This window comes from Grammomys surdaster, unplaced genomic scaffold (genome assembly GCF_004785775.1).
Source record: "Grammomys surdaster isolate TR1022 unplaced genomic scaffold, NIH_TR_1.0 125079, whole genome shotgun sequence".
Taxonomy (NCBI): domain Eukaryota; kingdom Metazoa; phylum Chordata; class Mammalia; order Rodentia; family Muridae; genus Grammomys; species Grammomys surdaster.
Genome location: NW_021619983.1, coordinates 82,648 through 99,406, shown reverse-complemented (window position 1 = coordinate 99,406; position 16,759 = coordinate 82,648). Strand labels below are relative to the sequence as shown.

General features: G+C 37.8%; 1 protein-coding gene and 1 pseudogene across 1 annotated transcript; one reads left to right on the top strand and one right to left on the bottom strand.

Annotated features, from left to right (window-relative positions):
- Positions 1-2,659: 2,659 nt before the first annotated feature.
- Positions 2,660-3,739, top strand: LOC114636923 (annotated as a pseudogene).
- Positions 3,740-15,268: 11,529 nt separating this feature from the next.
- LOC114636944 (olfactory receptor 2H2-like) lies at positions 15,269-16,210 on the bottom strand. Its single transcript, XM_028785039.1, has one exon. It carries the CDS (start codon positions 16,208-16,210, stop codon positions 15,269-15,271), a length of 942 nt encoding a protein of 313 aa, XP_028640872.1.
- Between the last annotated feature and the right edge of the window lie 549 nt (positions 16,211-16,759).

The following is a 16,759-nucleotide window of genomic DNA, read 5'->3' as shown; positions in this document are numbered from 1 at the left end:
TAAACAAAATGTTGATTCTTTGAAAACATCAACAAGATACATGAACCCATATCCAAATTAAATGAATACAGGAAGAGACTATTCAAATAAAAAAATCAGAAATGAAAAAGGAGATATAACTATAGACACTGAAGAAATCCAAAGAATCAATAGGTTATATTTTAAAAATCTGTACTCCACAAAACTAGAACTCAAAAAGAAAGGGATAATTTTCTCAATAGATCTCACTTACCAAAGTTAAACCAAGATCAAATAAACAACATAAATAGACCTATAGACCCTAGTGAAATAGAAGCAGTCATTAAAAGTCTCCTGACAACAACGAAAAGCCTAGGGCCAGATGGTTTTAGTGAAGAATTATACCAGACTTTTTCTATATTGAATTTTTATTGCTTATTTCATTCATTTACATTTCAAGTGTTATACCCTTCCAAGATTCCTCTCCAAAAACCCTCTATCTCATCCTCTGTGCCCCCTGCTTCTATGAGGGTGCTCCCCTACACACTGACCCACTCCCACCTGATTGCCCTCACATTCCCCTATACTGGGGCATTGAGTCTTCACAAGACCAAAGGCCTCTCCTCCCATTGATGCCTGATAAGGTCATCCTCTGCTACATCTGCAGCTGGAGCCATGAATCTCTCTATGTATATACTCTTTGGTTGGTGGTTTAGTCCTTGGGAGCTCTGGGGGAGTCTGGTTGGTTGATATTGTTCTCCCTATGGGGTTGCAAACCCCTTCAGCTCCTTCTGTACTTCCCCTAACTACTCTATCAGGGTCTCCATGCTTAGTCCAGTGATTGGCTAACCACATCTGCAGCTGCATTGGTCAGGCTCTGGCAGCATTGGTCAGGCTCTGGCAGAGCCTCTCAGGAGACAGCTACATCAAATTCCTGTCAGCAATCATTTCTTGTCATCAGCAATAGTGTCTGGGTTTGGTGGCTGCAGATGGGATGGATTCCCAGATGAAGCAGTTTCTAGAATGGCCTTTCCTTCTGCTCCACTCTTTGTCCCTGCAATTCCTTTAGACAGGAGCAATATCTGGGTTAAAATTTTTGAGATGAGTGTGTGGCTTCATCCCTCAACCAGGGGCCGTGCCTAATCTCTGGATATGGTCTCTACAGGTTCTCTATCTTCTTTATTGGGTATTTCAGCTAATGTCATCCCTGTTGGGTCCTGGGATTCTCTTGCTTTCCTGGCATCTGAGACTTTCTGGTGGCTATCCCCAGTTCCCCATCCCCCACTGTTACAATTTCCTGACCCTCTGTATATCTTCCTTGACTCATCCCACATCTGATCCTTCCCTTCTTTCCTCTCCCCCTCCTTTCTTCCTCCTAAGTCCCTTCTACCTTCTATCTCCCATGATTGATTATTTTGCTCCCCTTTCTAAGTAAGACTGAAGCATCCACACTTTAGTCTTCCTTCTTCTTGTGCTTCACATGGTCTGTGAGGTGTATGGTGGGTATTCTGAGCTTTTCCCCTAATATCCACTTGCTGTGAGCAACCAAGTGGTTGCTGGGAATTGAACATTAGGACCTCTGGAAGGGTAGTCAGTTCTCTTAACTACTGAGTCATTTCTCCAGCTCTATACCAGTCTTTTAAAGAAGAGTTAATTCCAACACTTCTCAAATTATTTCACAAAGTGGAAACAGAAGGCATTGTTGATGTCTTTTGCCTTACAGAAGGTTTAAAGTTTCATAAGGTCCCATTTAATTGTTGATCTTAGTGCTTCAACTATTGATGTTCTGTTCAGAAATTTATCTCCTGTGCCAATATTTTTGAAGTAGTTGCCCATTTTCTCTTCTGTTATATTTAGTACATTCAGTTTTATGTTGAGGTCTTTGATCCTCTTGGACTTGAGTTTTGTACAGAATGGTAAATATGGATCTATTTGCATTCTTCTCCATGCAGACATGCATTTGTTGAATATGCTTTTCCTTTTTCCAGTGTATGGCTTTGGATTCTTGATCAAAAATCAAGGGTAGGTAGGTATGTTGGTTTAGTTCTGGGTCTTTGCTTTCATTACATTGATCACCCTGTCTGTTTTTATGCCAATACCAAGTCATTTTTATTACTATTGCTCTATAGTACAGCTTGAAATCAGGGATAGTGATACCACCAGAAGTTCTTTTATTGTATATGGTTGTATTAGCTATCATGGGTTTTCTGTTTTTCCATATGAAGTTCAGAATTTTCTTTCAAGATCTGTGAAGAATTCTGTTGGAATTTTGAGGAGAATTTCTGAGGAGAAGGGGAAGGGATAATGGGGAACTGGTTTGAGATGTTGGGACTTCGAGGAAAGGAGGAAGAGGAGGCTGAAAGCTGAATGTAAAGTGAATAAACAAACAAACAAATAAATGAAAAAAACTAACTGAAGGAACATTTGAGGCCAATGTCACCCTGATACCCAAACCACACAAAGATTCTACAAAGAGAATTACAGAACCATTTCTGTTATGAACATACAGGCAAAAATACTTAACCAAATACTTGCAAACCAAATCTAAGAACACATCATAAGATCATCCACCATGATCAAGTAGGTTTCATTCCAGAGATACAGGGATGGTTTAACAAACAAAAATCAGTTGATGTAATCCATCATAAAAGCAAACTAGAAAACAACAGACAAACAAAGATCATCTCAGGAGATACTAAAAATGCCTTTGATAATTGATAAAATCCAACACCTCTTCATGATAAAAGTCTTGGAGAAATTAGTGATTCAAGACACATACATATGTATGAAAATAATCAATGTTGATTCGGAGGACCCAAAATACATCATCAATGTGAAGCAGTTTGCCAAGTTTGTGGTGGATCTCAGTGATCAGGTGGCATCTATTGACATTGAAGAAGGGATGAGAGTTGGTGTGGACAGAAATAAATACCAAATTCACATTCCACTACTTCCTAAGATTGACCCAACAGTTACCATGATGCAGGTGGAGGAAAAACCTAATGTCACATACAGTGATGTTGGTGGCTGTAAGGAACAGATTGAGAAATTGTGAGAAGTAGTTGAAACCCCTCTACTCCATCCAGAGAGGTTTGTTAACCTTGGAATTGAGCCTCCAAAGGGTGTGCTGCTGTTTGGGCCACCAGGCACGGGCAAGACATTCTGTGCTAGGGCAGTTGCGAATTGGACTGACGCTTGCTTTATTCGAGTTATTGGGTCTGAGCTCGTACAGAAATACGTTGGTGAGGGAGCTCGAATGGTTCGTGAACTTTTTGAAATGGCCAGGACAAAAAAGCCTGCCTTATTTTCTTTGATGAAATTGATGCCATTGGAGAGGCTCGATTTGACGATGGTTCTGGGGGTGACAATGAAGTGCATGGAACTCATCTATCAGCTAGACGGTTTTGATCCTCGAGGCAACATCAAAGTGCTCATGGCCACTAACCGACATGATACTCTGGATCCAGTGCTGATGAGGCCAGGGAGATTGGACAGAAAGATCGAGTTCAGCTTACCTGACTTAGAGGGTCGAACACACATCTTTAAGATTAATGTTCACTCAATGAGTGTGGAAAGAGACATTCGATTTGAGCTGTTAGCCCGCCTGTGTCCAAACAGTACTGGAGTGGAGATTAGAAGCGTTTGCACAGAAGCTGGTATGTTTGCAATCTGAGCACGGAGAAAATATGCTACAGAAAAGGACTTCTTTGAAGCTGTAAATAAGGTCATCAAGTCTTACGCCAAATTCAGCGCTACTCCCCGTTACACGACATACAATTGAGCCCCAGAGGCTTTGAGTGAAAGAACTTCCTGCACTTTTGTAACTTGTTGCCACCTCACAAAAATAAAAGATTTTAAAATTTTTTAAAAAGACACATACATAAATACAATAAAGGCAATATAGAGCAAGCTGAATACCAACATCAAAGTAAATGGAGAGAAATTCAAAGCAATTACACTAAAATCAAGAACAAGATAAGGCTGTCTACTCTCTCCATAATTATTCAATATAGTACTTGAAGTTTTAACTATAGCAATGAAAAGAAGAGAACAAGATAATAGAAATTATAACAAGGGAGCAAATGGATACAAATTGGAAAAGAAGAAGTCAAAATATTGTTTTGCAGTTTATAAGTAACCCCAAAAAATTCTATCAGGGATCTCCTACAGCTGATAAACATCTTCAGCAATGTAGTTGGTTAACTCAAAAAAACAGTATCCCTTCTATATACAAATGACAAAAGAACAGAGAAAGAAATCAGGGAAACAACACTCTACACAATAGCCACAAACAATATAAAATACCTTGAGGTAGCTCTAACCTCCCAAGTGAAAGACTTGTATGACAAAATGTCAAATCTTTGATGAAAGAAATTGAAGATGTCAGAAAATAAAAATCTCCCATGTTCATGGATCTATAGAATTAACAGAGTAAAAATGACCCTCTTGCAAAAAAAAAAAAAAAGCAATCTACAGATTCAATACAACCCCATCAAATTCTGAATGTTATCATGCTATTTCATGGGTTCTTCTTTTTCCCACCCTTTATCCTCCTGATATCACCCCCTAACACTAGAGTAGGAAGAAACAAAGATAGGAAAAAGATAAATTAGGAAAATCCCTGATCTAATTTCTTTCCTTTTGTTTCTTCTTTGACCACAGACAGTAACAGACTACAACCAATCTCTCTAAATGACCAACCAAGCTCCACCTCGTGAGGCCTTAATATTTATAATCTCTTTGAAAATTTATTAAAATTTCAAATATCACACAATCACAAAACTGTATACAGCTGCAAAACTATGGCTTGGCTAGAACATAAGGCAAACTATAATGAACTGCTGTCGTCAGTCCAAATCTGCCTTATATCTCTACGCCTGGTATTAAAACAAAAAAATACATTCTTATACTAATTCTGTGTTTTTAAAAAACCCAAAATTCTACAACTGACAAAATTCTACATTTCCCCACTTCTCTTTTAAGCCATTAATTGCACCACATGTAGTGGGAAATTAGGAACAGAGGCATTTACAATGAGATAAGTACTTTTCGGCTCAGTAGCCAAGGTTTTCAGAAGAGCTCTCCTGCTCAGTTTTATTCTTTATCAGTTTTGATGATATCCACAGAGTTTTATTTCCTGTGGATATATAAACAAATTGCATTGAAATACAAAACATTAACTGGATTCCATTCTGATGTTAAAACATCTTTATAGTATAAAGGCTGATTTAATTCCACATTTTTTTTGATAACCCAGTGTCTCTAAGCTGCTTTTGTTCCTTTCTCATTAACATTTAGAGAATTTAAAGTTAACAGAGCACTATTTAGTTCATCACTGGGTATGTTTATTCTTCCTTTTTGTTTTATAAGCATTTCTTTTAAGGTGCAATTAAAACTTTCTACAACTGCTTGTCCTGTATGATTGTGTGATGTACCTACAATATGCTTTATATTCTAAGACACAAGGATTTGCTTCCTTTTACTAGAGACATATGAAGGGGAATTGTCAGTCCCTATTTGTACACATATCCCTGTTAAGGCCTAAGTAAAATGTTAAGGTAGTAATGGAATGTTTAGAACTAGGTAAAATGTTAAGGCCTAGTAATTGGTACTTGACTAGCCTGCAATTTTGTAGTGTTAATAACATTATAAGGGAACTTTCTTATGTGTTATTTCTGTTGTTACTTAGACACTTTCTTGTGCCTAAGTTGATTACATATTCTGTTATGTCTTGTGTCCTTGGAAACCAATCACTACAGTAGTCAGTAGCATTGCTTTGCATAGTTACTCACAATAAGCTTAGAACTGAAACAACCACCCAGCAGTAATTACCCTACCTGTGTATATGCTTTTTTGGTATTTGCTTTTATAAGCTGCCGTATGAATGGACCACAGCATAAGAGAGACACCTGCATCAATGTAAGAAATTATTTGGTTTAAGACATTAGTTTTCAGTAGTGATAAAGTAAAGACCTCTCAAGAAACTGACATCCTACTGAGCAAAAAGAAACACATACATTGGCAACTGACATCCAGATTGGCAAGTTAAGACATGAATAGAACAGGTTGAATCCCTCAACAAATGGAAGCAGGATAAGTGTACAACAAAGAGATATTCATGAGGAAATCTCCCAATCTCTAAATCTTGATTGGTGGAAAAAGTTGGGACAGATGTCTGAGGAGCTCAGGCTTAAAAACCCTGTAGATCTTAAGTCAGAGTCACAGCTCAGCTCCCAAACCTGAATCCTGTCTCTGATCCATCAATCTTTGGGTGTGGTATTTAATAAACCATTTCTAGTTGACTGAGATCTATGTCTGAGTGGTTTCTGTGGTGATTCCCAGAAATCAACAATCCCCAAAAGAGCCATTACTTCCTTTAAGTGTGTAATTACAGAATCTTCCTATTCAGAACTCAAAGCAGTTTCCCATTGAAACTCTGACTACATACCAATGGTATGGTGTACAAACTTTAATTTTCCAAATTCTGCAAAATAAAATGTATCCATCTATCAGGTTTCTTTACTTCTGGTAAACCTAGGGTTAATTCTAGTGGTTAATGGAGTTTGGTTCCTTAAAGACAAAGTTATGACATTTTCTTTTAATTTCCTTGGCTTGTTACCAGGTGATAGAATTTTTTCTTTAAATCTTTACTGTTAACATCATATTTCTAATGAAATTTTAGGGCTTCTAAAACATTTCCTATTAATAATTGGTCGCATTTCCATGTGCTAATCTACCTAGTAAGCTGAATATGAGTGATATATAATGGAGAGTTTCTATTTCTGATTGCCTGTTGCAATTGTATAAATAACAAGGTTCATTCTGAATTGTCCAGAATAAGTTGAACAATTTCTATATACAAAACAACTCTTTCAGTATATTGTGATTAAGTAACTATATTAAGAGTTTCAAGAAAATCTAATAATATTGTAAGAATTGGGTGTGAGTACTTTGAATTACTTTGCTCATTTTGTCTAACTTATAGCCTGCCATTCCCAACTCATTTTCATCAGTGTAGAACATAGGCACATTAGGAACTGGCATTTCTTTTACAATACATGGGAGAATCTGATTAGTCTTTTTTTTATATAAACAGAAAATGCTTGCTTTTAGGATATTTGTTGTTAATATCTCTAAATAGTTGCTTAACACTTTACCAATCTTCACTGATTATCCGTAACTACATGATCTCAGCATTAGTGTAAGGCACTATGATTTCTGCCAGGACTGTTCCTAGCAATTGATATAGTTACATACTTTTTTACTTTGTGTGCTAAGAAAATCCATTCCATAACACCATTTCCTTTGCATAATGAGCCCAATAGGAGAATGAATTGAAAGCAAAATAACCAAAATACAATCAAGTTTGAGACCTATGTGATCCACATATGCATCTTTCTTCTCTTTTCTACTAAAGTTGACTTTATTTTATTCCTTTGTTAATTGTAGGCATAATATTATTGTGTACTGTGTGAAGATTCAAATGTTGATTTCTGTCTCCCTTATATATGGTTACAATCTGTATTCAGAGAATGTAATGTTTCAATCTTGTGTAAACAGCAGCTATCCAATTATTTCCTGAAGTATCAATAAAGAAATCTTAACAGTCACTGACTGAGCAGGGCAGAGAATAGGGCTGAACTTCCTGCCAGCCAGGAGAGTGGGTGAGGGAAAGAGAAAATTGGGACTTAGTCATGGGGGGAGAGTCCAGGAGAGAACATGAGAAAACAGTTTGAGTTTAAAAAAAGCTATAAAATGTAACTATCTTGTGAATTTTTGTGGGAAGTAACCAGATTATCTTACAATAATAAAATAATACTGCTTGTCCAGATGTTGTACCTTTAAGGCATGTTAAAGAAATATAATGGTCCAGTATCAATTATTTGAGTGATAACTGGGTAAGACATTGATTAAAAAGCCACTAACAGCGATCTTGGACTGTTTATGTCCCTATAATGTTTGAAACAAATTACTTAACACTTGAGTAGTTAATCCAATGGTGGGCCATAGCAAATTAACATCTCCCATTAATTTTTAAAAATCATTAAGGATATCTGAAATGTAAATAAATAAAATATCCAAAAAAATCATTAAGGATTTGCAACTAATCTCTTCTGATCTGTACCTTGTGTGGTTGAATTTTATTGACTTATTTTACAATCCAAATAGTTAAAAGAATCTCCTCCCTGTCATTTTTCAGAAGCAATCTATAACTCCCAGCATGGCAGAATTCTTTGTGTGTATCTTAAACATTTTTTCTAAAGTATATGTGTCAGAATCTACCATATGAATTATTTCTACTAGTTTTTGCACAAGATATTAGCACAGTGTTGGACTGTTTAACATTCCCTGTGGCAGAAAGTTTCACTGGAATCTTTTTACAGGTTGAGCCTTATGCGTAGGCACTATGAAAGCAAACCTTTCCCTATCTTGCTCATACAAGTAGACAGAAAAAAAAAAGCAATCCTTTAAATCAATTATTAACATAGACTAAACCTTAGGTAATAAAGAAGGTAAAGAGAGTCCAGACTATAATGGACCTACTGTTGGATTACTCTATTCACTGCTCTTTAATTGATTAACACTCTATATTTTCTTGATTTTTTTATAACAAATACAGGGGAATTCCATGGAATTCTATATGTTGAGCCTCCAGATCCTCTTATACCACCTGCTCAAGTGCTAGTAACTTTTTTTTTTTTTTTTTTAGTTATGGGCAAAAAATCTACCCACACAGGCTTGTCAGTAAACTATTTTAAGGGTAGAGCCAGAGTATTTCAAAAGTGGCCCTCCCTAATAAGTTGAAAAACAATGTTGGTTATGTCCTGTGTTTGGACAATTGGCACAGCCTGGGTTTGTTTTTGATGAGATATATCAATATCTTCACCAGGAACACACTTACTGTTTCACCCTTTATTTCATCGTGGGCTGTCTCTGAAATGGCAGGAATATTAATGTGAGTAAATCACTGTTATAGAAGATCCCTTCACCATAAAGTTTATGGGTATATCAGCCACATAAGTCAGTTGCACACATTTAATGCATCTCACACTTTGTTTTATCTCAGACAACTTCTCAATTCCTAGAATCTAGATATAGACGTTTTGAAGTGGCCATTCTGAATTCCAAGAAGTTTGTGAAATGATGGTTACATCAACTCCCATATCTACTAAATCTTCTATTTCAATACCATTTACTTGCAATTTTAATTTTGGCCTCTGATCATTAATAACTGTTTGCCAGAACACACATTTTCCAGTACATCCAAACCTTTCTATCATTTTAACATGAATGGCTTTTCCCTAAATGCAAAGAAACATTAGCAGCTGAGCAATTATATCACCCAGATTAAATTGCATCTCTATACTTTTAATTTCTCCTTTGAAATCTTTCTCTATAATTCCTGAACACACAATGAGTCCTTGGGAAGTCAATCCACTTCTTCCTAAGATCATAAACTCCAGTAGCTATCTTATAACATTGAATTTGGGGGGATACAGTAAGATGTTTAGCTGTGGCCAAGTTCAGAGCTCTGCTGCCTGTAGTAGTGTGCATTAAATCACCAAGGCTGAGTGGAGGTTTTTTGGTCTGCTTGTTACTCCTTGATTGTACTGGTTTATAATTTTGGCTGTGGAGCCTCCAGCCATGCTCCTAAGGACATATCCTGACAGTAAGAAATTATCTTGAATATCTCTTTTGGACCTATATTCATTGGTCCAGTGGCAACACTGCCACATCACGTGCACACTCCTGGAAATCTAGGCCTTCTTTGTGGTTTATATTTAGAAAAACCATTGCTTGTAGAGATGTCTTATTTGCAAATTACCCTATTTCCCACAATTAAAGCAACAGGCAGTTTGAGATCTGAGAGCTCTAATTATAGCGTAACCTATTATATTAATATGATACATTATAGAAAAAAGTATTCATTTTATCCCTTATCTAATCATCCATAGGCAGCACCTGCTGCTTTAATGGTCTAATAAATTTTTTACATTCGGTATTAGACTTTTCAAACACCATACCTCTATATAACATCTGCCTTGTGTAGGGATCGGATTTGGCTTTGTTCACAGCTGAAACTAATCTTTGTAACAATCAGAGAAGGCCTCTCCATAGCCTTGTATGATCTGTGTAAATGTAATACTTTTTCCTGGGGTCCTCAACTTGGCCCCAAGCTCTTAAAGCTATTAAGTGATATTGTCCTATAGTAGCATCATTAAATTAAATCTGTTCTTGTATATCAGAGTACCAGCCTTCATCCAGCAACTGGTCTTTTCCTATAATCATTCCCCTCACTTTACTTCACTGTTCAGTATTTATGGGTCCATCCCTCCACCATGTTACACATTGCAATTGGGGAGTGGCCTCTAGTACAGCTTACTAATCCCTTACAGTCTTGAAAAATAATTCTATTTTGAGTAGCCCAGTTATTTAGAATTTGTTTCAGATAAGGCAAGTGCATCCTGTGCAAAATCATGGCCTTTAAACAGCCTTAGATTTATCATTTTGCTAGGACATCATCCTATCTCTTAATAAGCTTGTCCCACACTATTAGCAGACATACGCTGTTTAGCTACTGGAAAAGCTGATGATGATCTCACAACCTCAGGTATCCCATGCTCTAACTCTGGTGGTAAAGTTGGTTCAGGCTTGAGCCTTTTTCTCAAAAATGCTATTTCATCACACTGTCCTCTCATTTTTTCAGCTTTTCTCTGAACCAACCTCCCTCCTGCCCAATTCCTTTCCCTCTTTTCTTCTGTAGTAAACTAACATTCTCTTGCTCAGTCACTAGCGCTGAGCCTTTTAGTTCTCTCTTTCCAGTGCTCTTTGTCTCCCAAGTCCTTCCATCTACACCTGCAACCTTTATATTTGCACAGACAACTCTGCAGAAGAGAGAGACCACTTTTTTCCTCATTTCAGCAACTTATTGTTTCTCAAGCACCTCCATTTCCACCTGCAAATTTTCAACTGTGAAGCCATTCCTTCAACATTTTTGAAACAGAGTATAGGAAAAAGAAAAACAAACAAACAAAACAAAAACAAACAAAAGCAAAAACAAAATAACCAGAAAATCGCCTTGGACTCAAAGCTGGGGATATCCCAGTGGTTGTAGCCACAGTAAATTTTTTGCTGGCATTTTGAAAAACAACTCATTCCTTTATCACCTGCCATTTTCTCTATGGTTTTTGGAACCAAACTTCTGATATTTATACTTAATTTTCTGCACCACTTGTAGCTGGTCTTGCTATTTTGTGGGTGTTTCTCTTTTCCACTCTTTACCTCCAATGGTTTCACCCCTAAGACTAAAGAGGAGAGAAACAAGAATAGATGGGAGAGGGGAACTAGGAAAATCCCTGAATCTAATTTTTTCCTTGTGCTTCTTCTTTGTGCATAGCTAGTACAGACTGCAACCAACAATAATCATCAACCCCATCACTTGGGGCCCTAGCATTTATATTCTTTCTGAAAGTTTCCTAGAATTTCAAATGTCACACAATCACAGAAACTGTCTGCAGCTGGTAAAACTATGCCTTGGATGGAGCACAAGACAAATCATAATCAGCTGCTGTGGTCAGTCCAAAGTAGCCTTATATCTCTACACATGGGATTAAAACAAAATCACATACTTATAATATTTCTGTCTTTAAAAGAATCCAAAATTCCAAAATTGTCAGTACAAATTCAACACAATTCTTTACAAACCTTAAAAGGACAATATTCAATTTCATATGAAAACAAAAACCAAAAAATCTCAAGATAGCTAAAACAATCCTGAAGAATAAAAGAACTTCCAGAGGTATCACGATCACTGATTTCATGCTGTCCTACAGAGACATAGCAACAAAAACTGAATGTTATTGGCATAAAAAGGACATGTTGTCAATGGTATTCAATTAAAAAGTCAAACAAAAACCCACACACCTACAGACACCTGAATTTTTTTATGAAGAAGCCAGAAATACACAACGGAAAAAAGAAAATATTTTTAACACATGGAACTAGTCTAAGTGAATGTCAGCATGGAGAAGAGTGAAAATATATCCATATTTATTTTTCTAATTTTTTATCGGTTATTTTGTTTATTTACATTTCAAATGTTATTCCTCTTCCAAGTTTCCTCCCAGAGAACTCCCCATCCTCCAGCGCCCCCTACCTCCATGAAGTTGCTCCCCCACCCACAAGCCCACTCTCACCCTACCACCCTAGCATTCCCCTAGCTGGAGCATCAACCCTAAAGAACCAAAGGCCTCTCCTCCATTTGATGCCAGACAAAGCCATCCTCTGCTACATCTGCAGCTGGAGCCATGGTTTCCTCCATGTGTATTCTTTGGTTGGTGGTTTAGTCCCTGGGTGCTCGGGGGTTGGGAGGGTGTTCTGGATGGTTGATATTGTTGTTCTTCCTATGGGGTTGCAAACCCCTTCAGCTCTTTCAGTTCTTCCCCTAACTTCTCCATTGGGGTCCCTGTGCTCAGTCCGATGATTGGCTGCAAGCATCCATGTCTGTAGTGGTCCGGCTCTGGCAGAGCCTCTCAGGAAATAGCTATATCCTATCAGTAATCACTTCTTGGTATCAGCAATAGTGTCTGGGTTTGGTGGATGCACATGGGATGGATCCCCAGGTGTGGTAGTCTCTGGATGGCCTTTCCTTCAGTCTCTGCCCCACTCTTTGTCCCTGTATTTTCTTTAGACAGAAGCAATTCTGGGTTAAAATTTTGAGAATGGTGGGTGGCCCCATCCCTCAACCAGGGGCCATGCCTAACCTCTGGATATGGTCTCTACAGGTTCTCTCTCCCCTTTGTTGGATATTTCAGCTAGTGTCATTCCCGTTGGTTCCTGGGAGCCTCTTGCTTTCCTGGGATCTGGGACTTTCTGATGGCTACCCCCAGTTCCCCATCCCCCATTGCCACACATCTTTGTTCAATTTCCTGACCCTCTTGTACGTCTCCTCGTATCCATATTTATAACCCTGCACAAAACTCAATTCCAAATGGATCAAAGACCTCACCTTAAAACCAGACGTACTAAACTTGATAAAAGAGAAAGTGGGGGATAACCTTGAATACATTGGCACAGGTGTTCTGGACAAGCACTAAATTCAACAGTTAATAAATAGGTCCTCACAAAACTCAAAAGCTTCTGTTAATTAAGTGGCACATAAGTGACAACTCATACTGATGAGGATGTGGAGCAAGGAGAGCACTTCTCCATTGCTGATAGGAATGCAAAGTTTTACAGCAACTATAAAATCAATATTGCAGTCTCTCACAAAATTGGGAATTGATAGACTTCAAGATCCTTCTATACCAATCTTAGGCATATATACCAAAAGATTCTTCATCCTAACACAAGGACACTTGCTCACTTTTGTTCACAGAGGCTTAATTCAAAATAGCCAGAAATTGGAAACATCCTTGGTATTTCTCCACCCAAGAACTGTTTTAAAAAATCTTGCATATTTCCACAATGTAGTATTATTAAAGGCATTAGAAAAAATATATCAAAAATTTGCAGGCAAATAGATGGAATTGTAAGAAAAACTCCCCTAAGTGACAGAACCTAGACCTAGAAAGACAAATAAAATATATACTCACTTAGAAATGGATATTAACTATTAGATAAAAGATAATCAAGCTACAATCCACAGACACAGAGATATTCTATAACAAGGCTGACTTGGGGGAGCACTAAGATCTCCCTGGGAAGGGGAAATAGAATTGCCTTTGTGGGTAGACTTTGGGGTGATTGGGGGTGGGAATAGGATGGATCAAGTGGGTGAGGGCCATAAACCGATGGAAGAACCAAACACAACTGACCAAAAACATAATTCTTAATGATATTCTGCTATACTCATAGATTGAGGCATAAGCCGATTCAGAGAGGCTTCCTCTCTCAGCTGATGGGATTCATTGCAGACCCTCAGTCAAACAGGCAGAGCTCAGAAAAACATGCAGAATAGGAACAGCAAGGATTGTAACTTTCAGAGGGGTCAATTACTCAAGACAACAACCCACAGAATGACCTAAGCAGGGCTCATATAGGCTCACAGAGACTGAAGTGGCAATCATGAAACCTGCATAAGTCTGCATGAGTCTTTGCTAGGACATTTGCCAGTCTAGGGTGTCTTAAAATAAAAAGAAAGAATGAAAGATGGCTCAGTGACTAAGATTGCTTGCTATTTTTCTAAGGACCTGAGGTAACATTTTTTTAAATTTTTTTATTGGATGTTTTATTTACATTTCAGATGTTACCCCCTTACCCCATTCCCCCTCCCCACCCAGGAACCCCTTATCCCATCACCCCTCTTCCTGCTTCTCTGAGGATGTGCCCCTACCTAACCCCCATTCCCACCTCCCCACCCTCAAATTCCCACCCACTGGGGCGTCCAGCCTTCATGAGACCAAGAATCTCTTCTCCCACCTATGCCCGACAGGGCCATCCTCCCTTACCTATACAGCTGAAGCCATGGATCCCTCCCTAAGTGCTCCCAGGCTGGTGGTTTAGACCCTGGGAGCTCTGGTTGGTTAGTATTGTTGCTCTCCAGAGGTAACATTTTAACACTTATATTATTCTGTAATTTCAGGCTCAGGGAATCCAATTTTTTTCTGACACTTTGAGGAACCTGTAATCTCATGGCATATATTCACACAGATGTAGTCACACAAATGAAATAAATATTTTACATTTTTTAAAAAACGTAAAATATTTATTTATTTATTTTCTATATATGAGTACACTGTAGCTGTCTTCAGACACACCAGAAGAGGACATCAGATCTCATTACAGATGGTTATTAGCCACCATGTGGTTGCTGGGAATTGAACTCAGGACCTCTGGAAGAGTAGTCAGTGCTCTAAACCGCAGAGCCATCTCTCCAGCCCCAATATTTTACATTTTTAAGTATATTAAAAACAGGCCTGTGTCGTAGTTCAAAAAGTGTTTGTTTTATTTGTAGGATGCTCTGATTTAAACTCCCAGTACATTCTGAAGTAAATAGAAACAGTGGAAAGGTATGAAGCATTACTTGGTGTTTAATTTGCAAGTATTATGGTTCTTTATCACAAATCAACTGTATCATATTTCTTAAGAAAATGACTATTAAAATAATTTAGCTACCACATTGTACTTTAATCACCACTTTGAAGAATGGACAGTCTAATAAATACCTGATGAATGAAACTAACATCACACCCCAACACAAAGTAAAGCTATTCTTGATTTTGTGGGGGCCAAACTCAAGGTTTTTTTAGTTAAGATGGTTCTGCCTTTTCAAGTAAAGAAACAGAAACTCATATGCCAGCATCTTTAGTTATCTTTTTGAAATCCAAGTCTTCCACCACATTCTTATTACTGCTTCTTTTACCTCCTTGTTCTTTAGTGTATAAATGAGAGGGTTAAGAGTTGGAGTTATTACAGTGTAGAAAAGGGTGAAAAACTTGCCCCATTCATGAGCATAGTGAGTCTTAGGTTGAAGATAGACACCTGTGACAGTACCATAGAACAGGGAAACAACAAGAAGGTGAGAAGTACAGGTGCCAAATGCTTTTTTCTGCCCAGCAGATGACTTTATCTTTAGCACAGATTTCACAATAGCACCATAGGAGGAAAGGATGATGGCCAAGGGTAACACTAGGAGAATAACACTGGCTATGGACATCTGCACTTCATTGTAGGTAGTATCTGCACTGGAGAGCTGAATCAGGGCTGGAACTTCACACACAAAGTCATCTACTACCCGATGAGAGCAAAAGGGCAACCTGAGGGTAGCAGTAGATTGGATCAGAGACTGGATCAGGCCAGAACCCCAAGCAAGGACAGCCAGCTGCAGACAGACTTTAGGATGCATGACAGTTATGTATCTCAGAGGATGGCACACTGCCACATAGCGGTCCACAGCCATGACAACAAGTAGGACACATTCAGTGGCACCAAGCCACAGGAAGATGTAGAGCTGAGTGGCACAGCCACTATAGGTGATAGTTTTCTTTGGACTTCTTAAATTAACCAACATCTGAGGAACACAGCTGGTGGTGAAACAAATATCTAATAAGGAAAGATTGGAAAGGAAGAAATACATAGGGATCTGCAGTTTGGGATCCTTCAAGGAGACAAAAATTATGATTGTATTTCCAGCAAGAGTTAAACAATAAAAGACCAAAATTACCCCAAAAAGTATCTTCTCTAAATATGGCTTGTCAGAGAAGCCATGGAGGATGAAATCACCATGGGTGTTATTGCAAACTGTGCCCATGCTTTCTGGAAGAACTGCCTCTTCAGGAGATGACATGAAAGTGGTTGCTCAAAAGTCTGTGAAGATCCTAGCTGGCAGGAAACAATGCTGTACAACTTGTTTGATTCCTTTTTACTTAAGAATATGATGTTAACCTGAAATATTTATGGGGGAAATACTAGAATGAGTGAAGTAGTTTAATATTTGATATCTGTCATTCACTCTTTTTCTTTTCTTTTTTGTCTCTGATGCTTTATATTTATTTATAGCTCTGCAAGGTAAACTGTGTAAAACACACTGACATTTTAATAAAACCACTTTGCAAAATATTAAGTATGCTGCATATTTGTTACTTAAGATTTAACATTTACTACACTTACTGAATATACAGATTGTGCAATGCTTATTATCTTTTTACTTTCTCTTGCTTTTTTTTTCATTTCTGTGCATCTCAGTTCATCCGATTTTTGCTCTATTTTTTTCATTTTTCTTCTTTTAGGCTTCTTCTCTTCATATCTTTTTGCATTCCTCCTTTATTATTTTATCTTTCAAATTCTGATCTTGAATCAT

Coding starts and splice junctions, on each gene's coding strand:
- LOC114636944 (XM_028785039.1), bottom strand. CDS start 16,210: ATGGGCACAGTTTGCAATAACACCCATGGTGATTTCATCCTCCATGGC.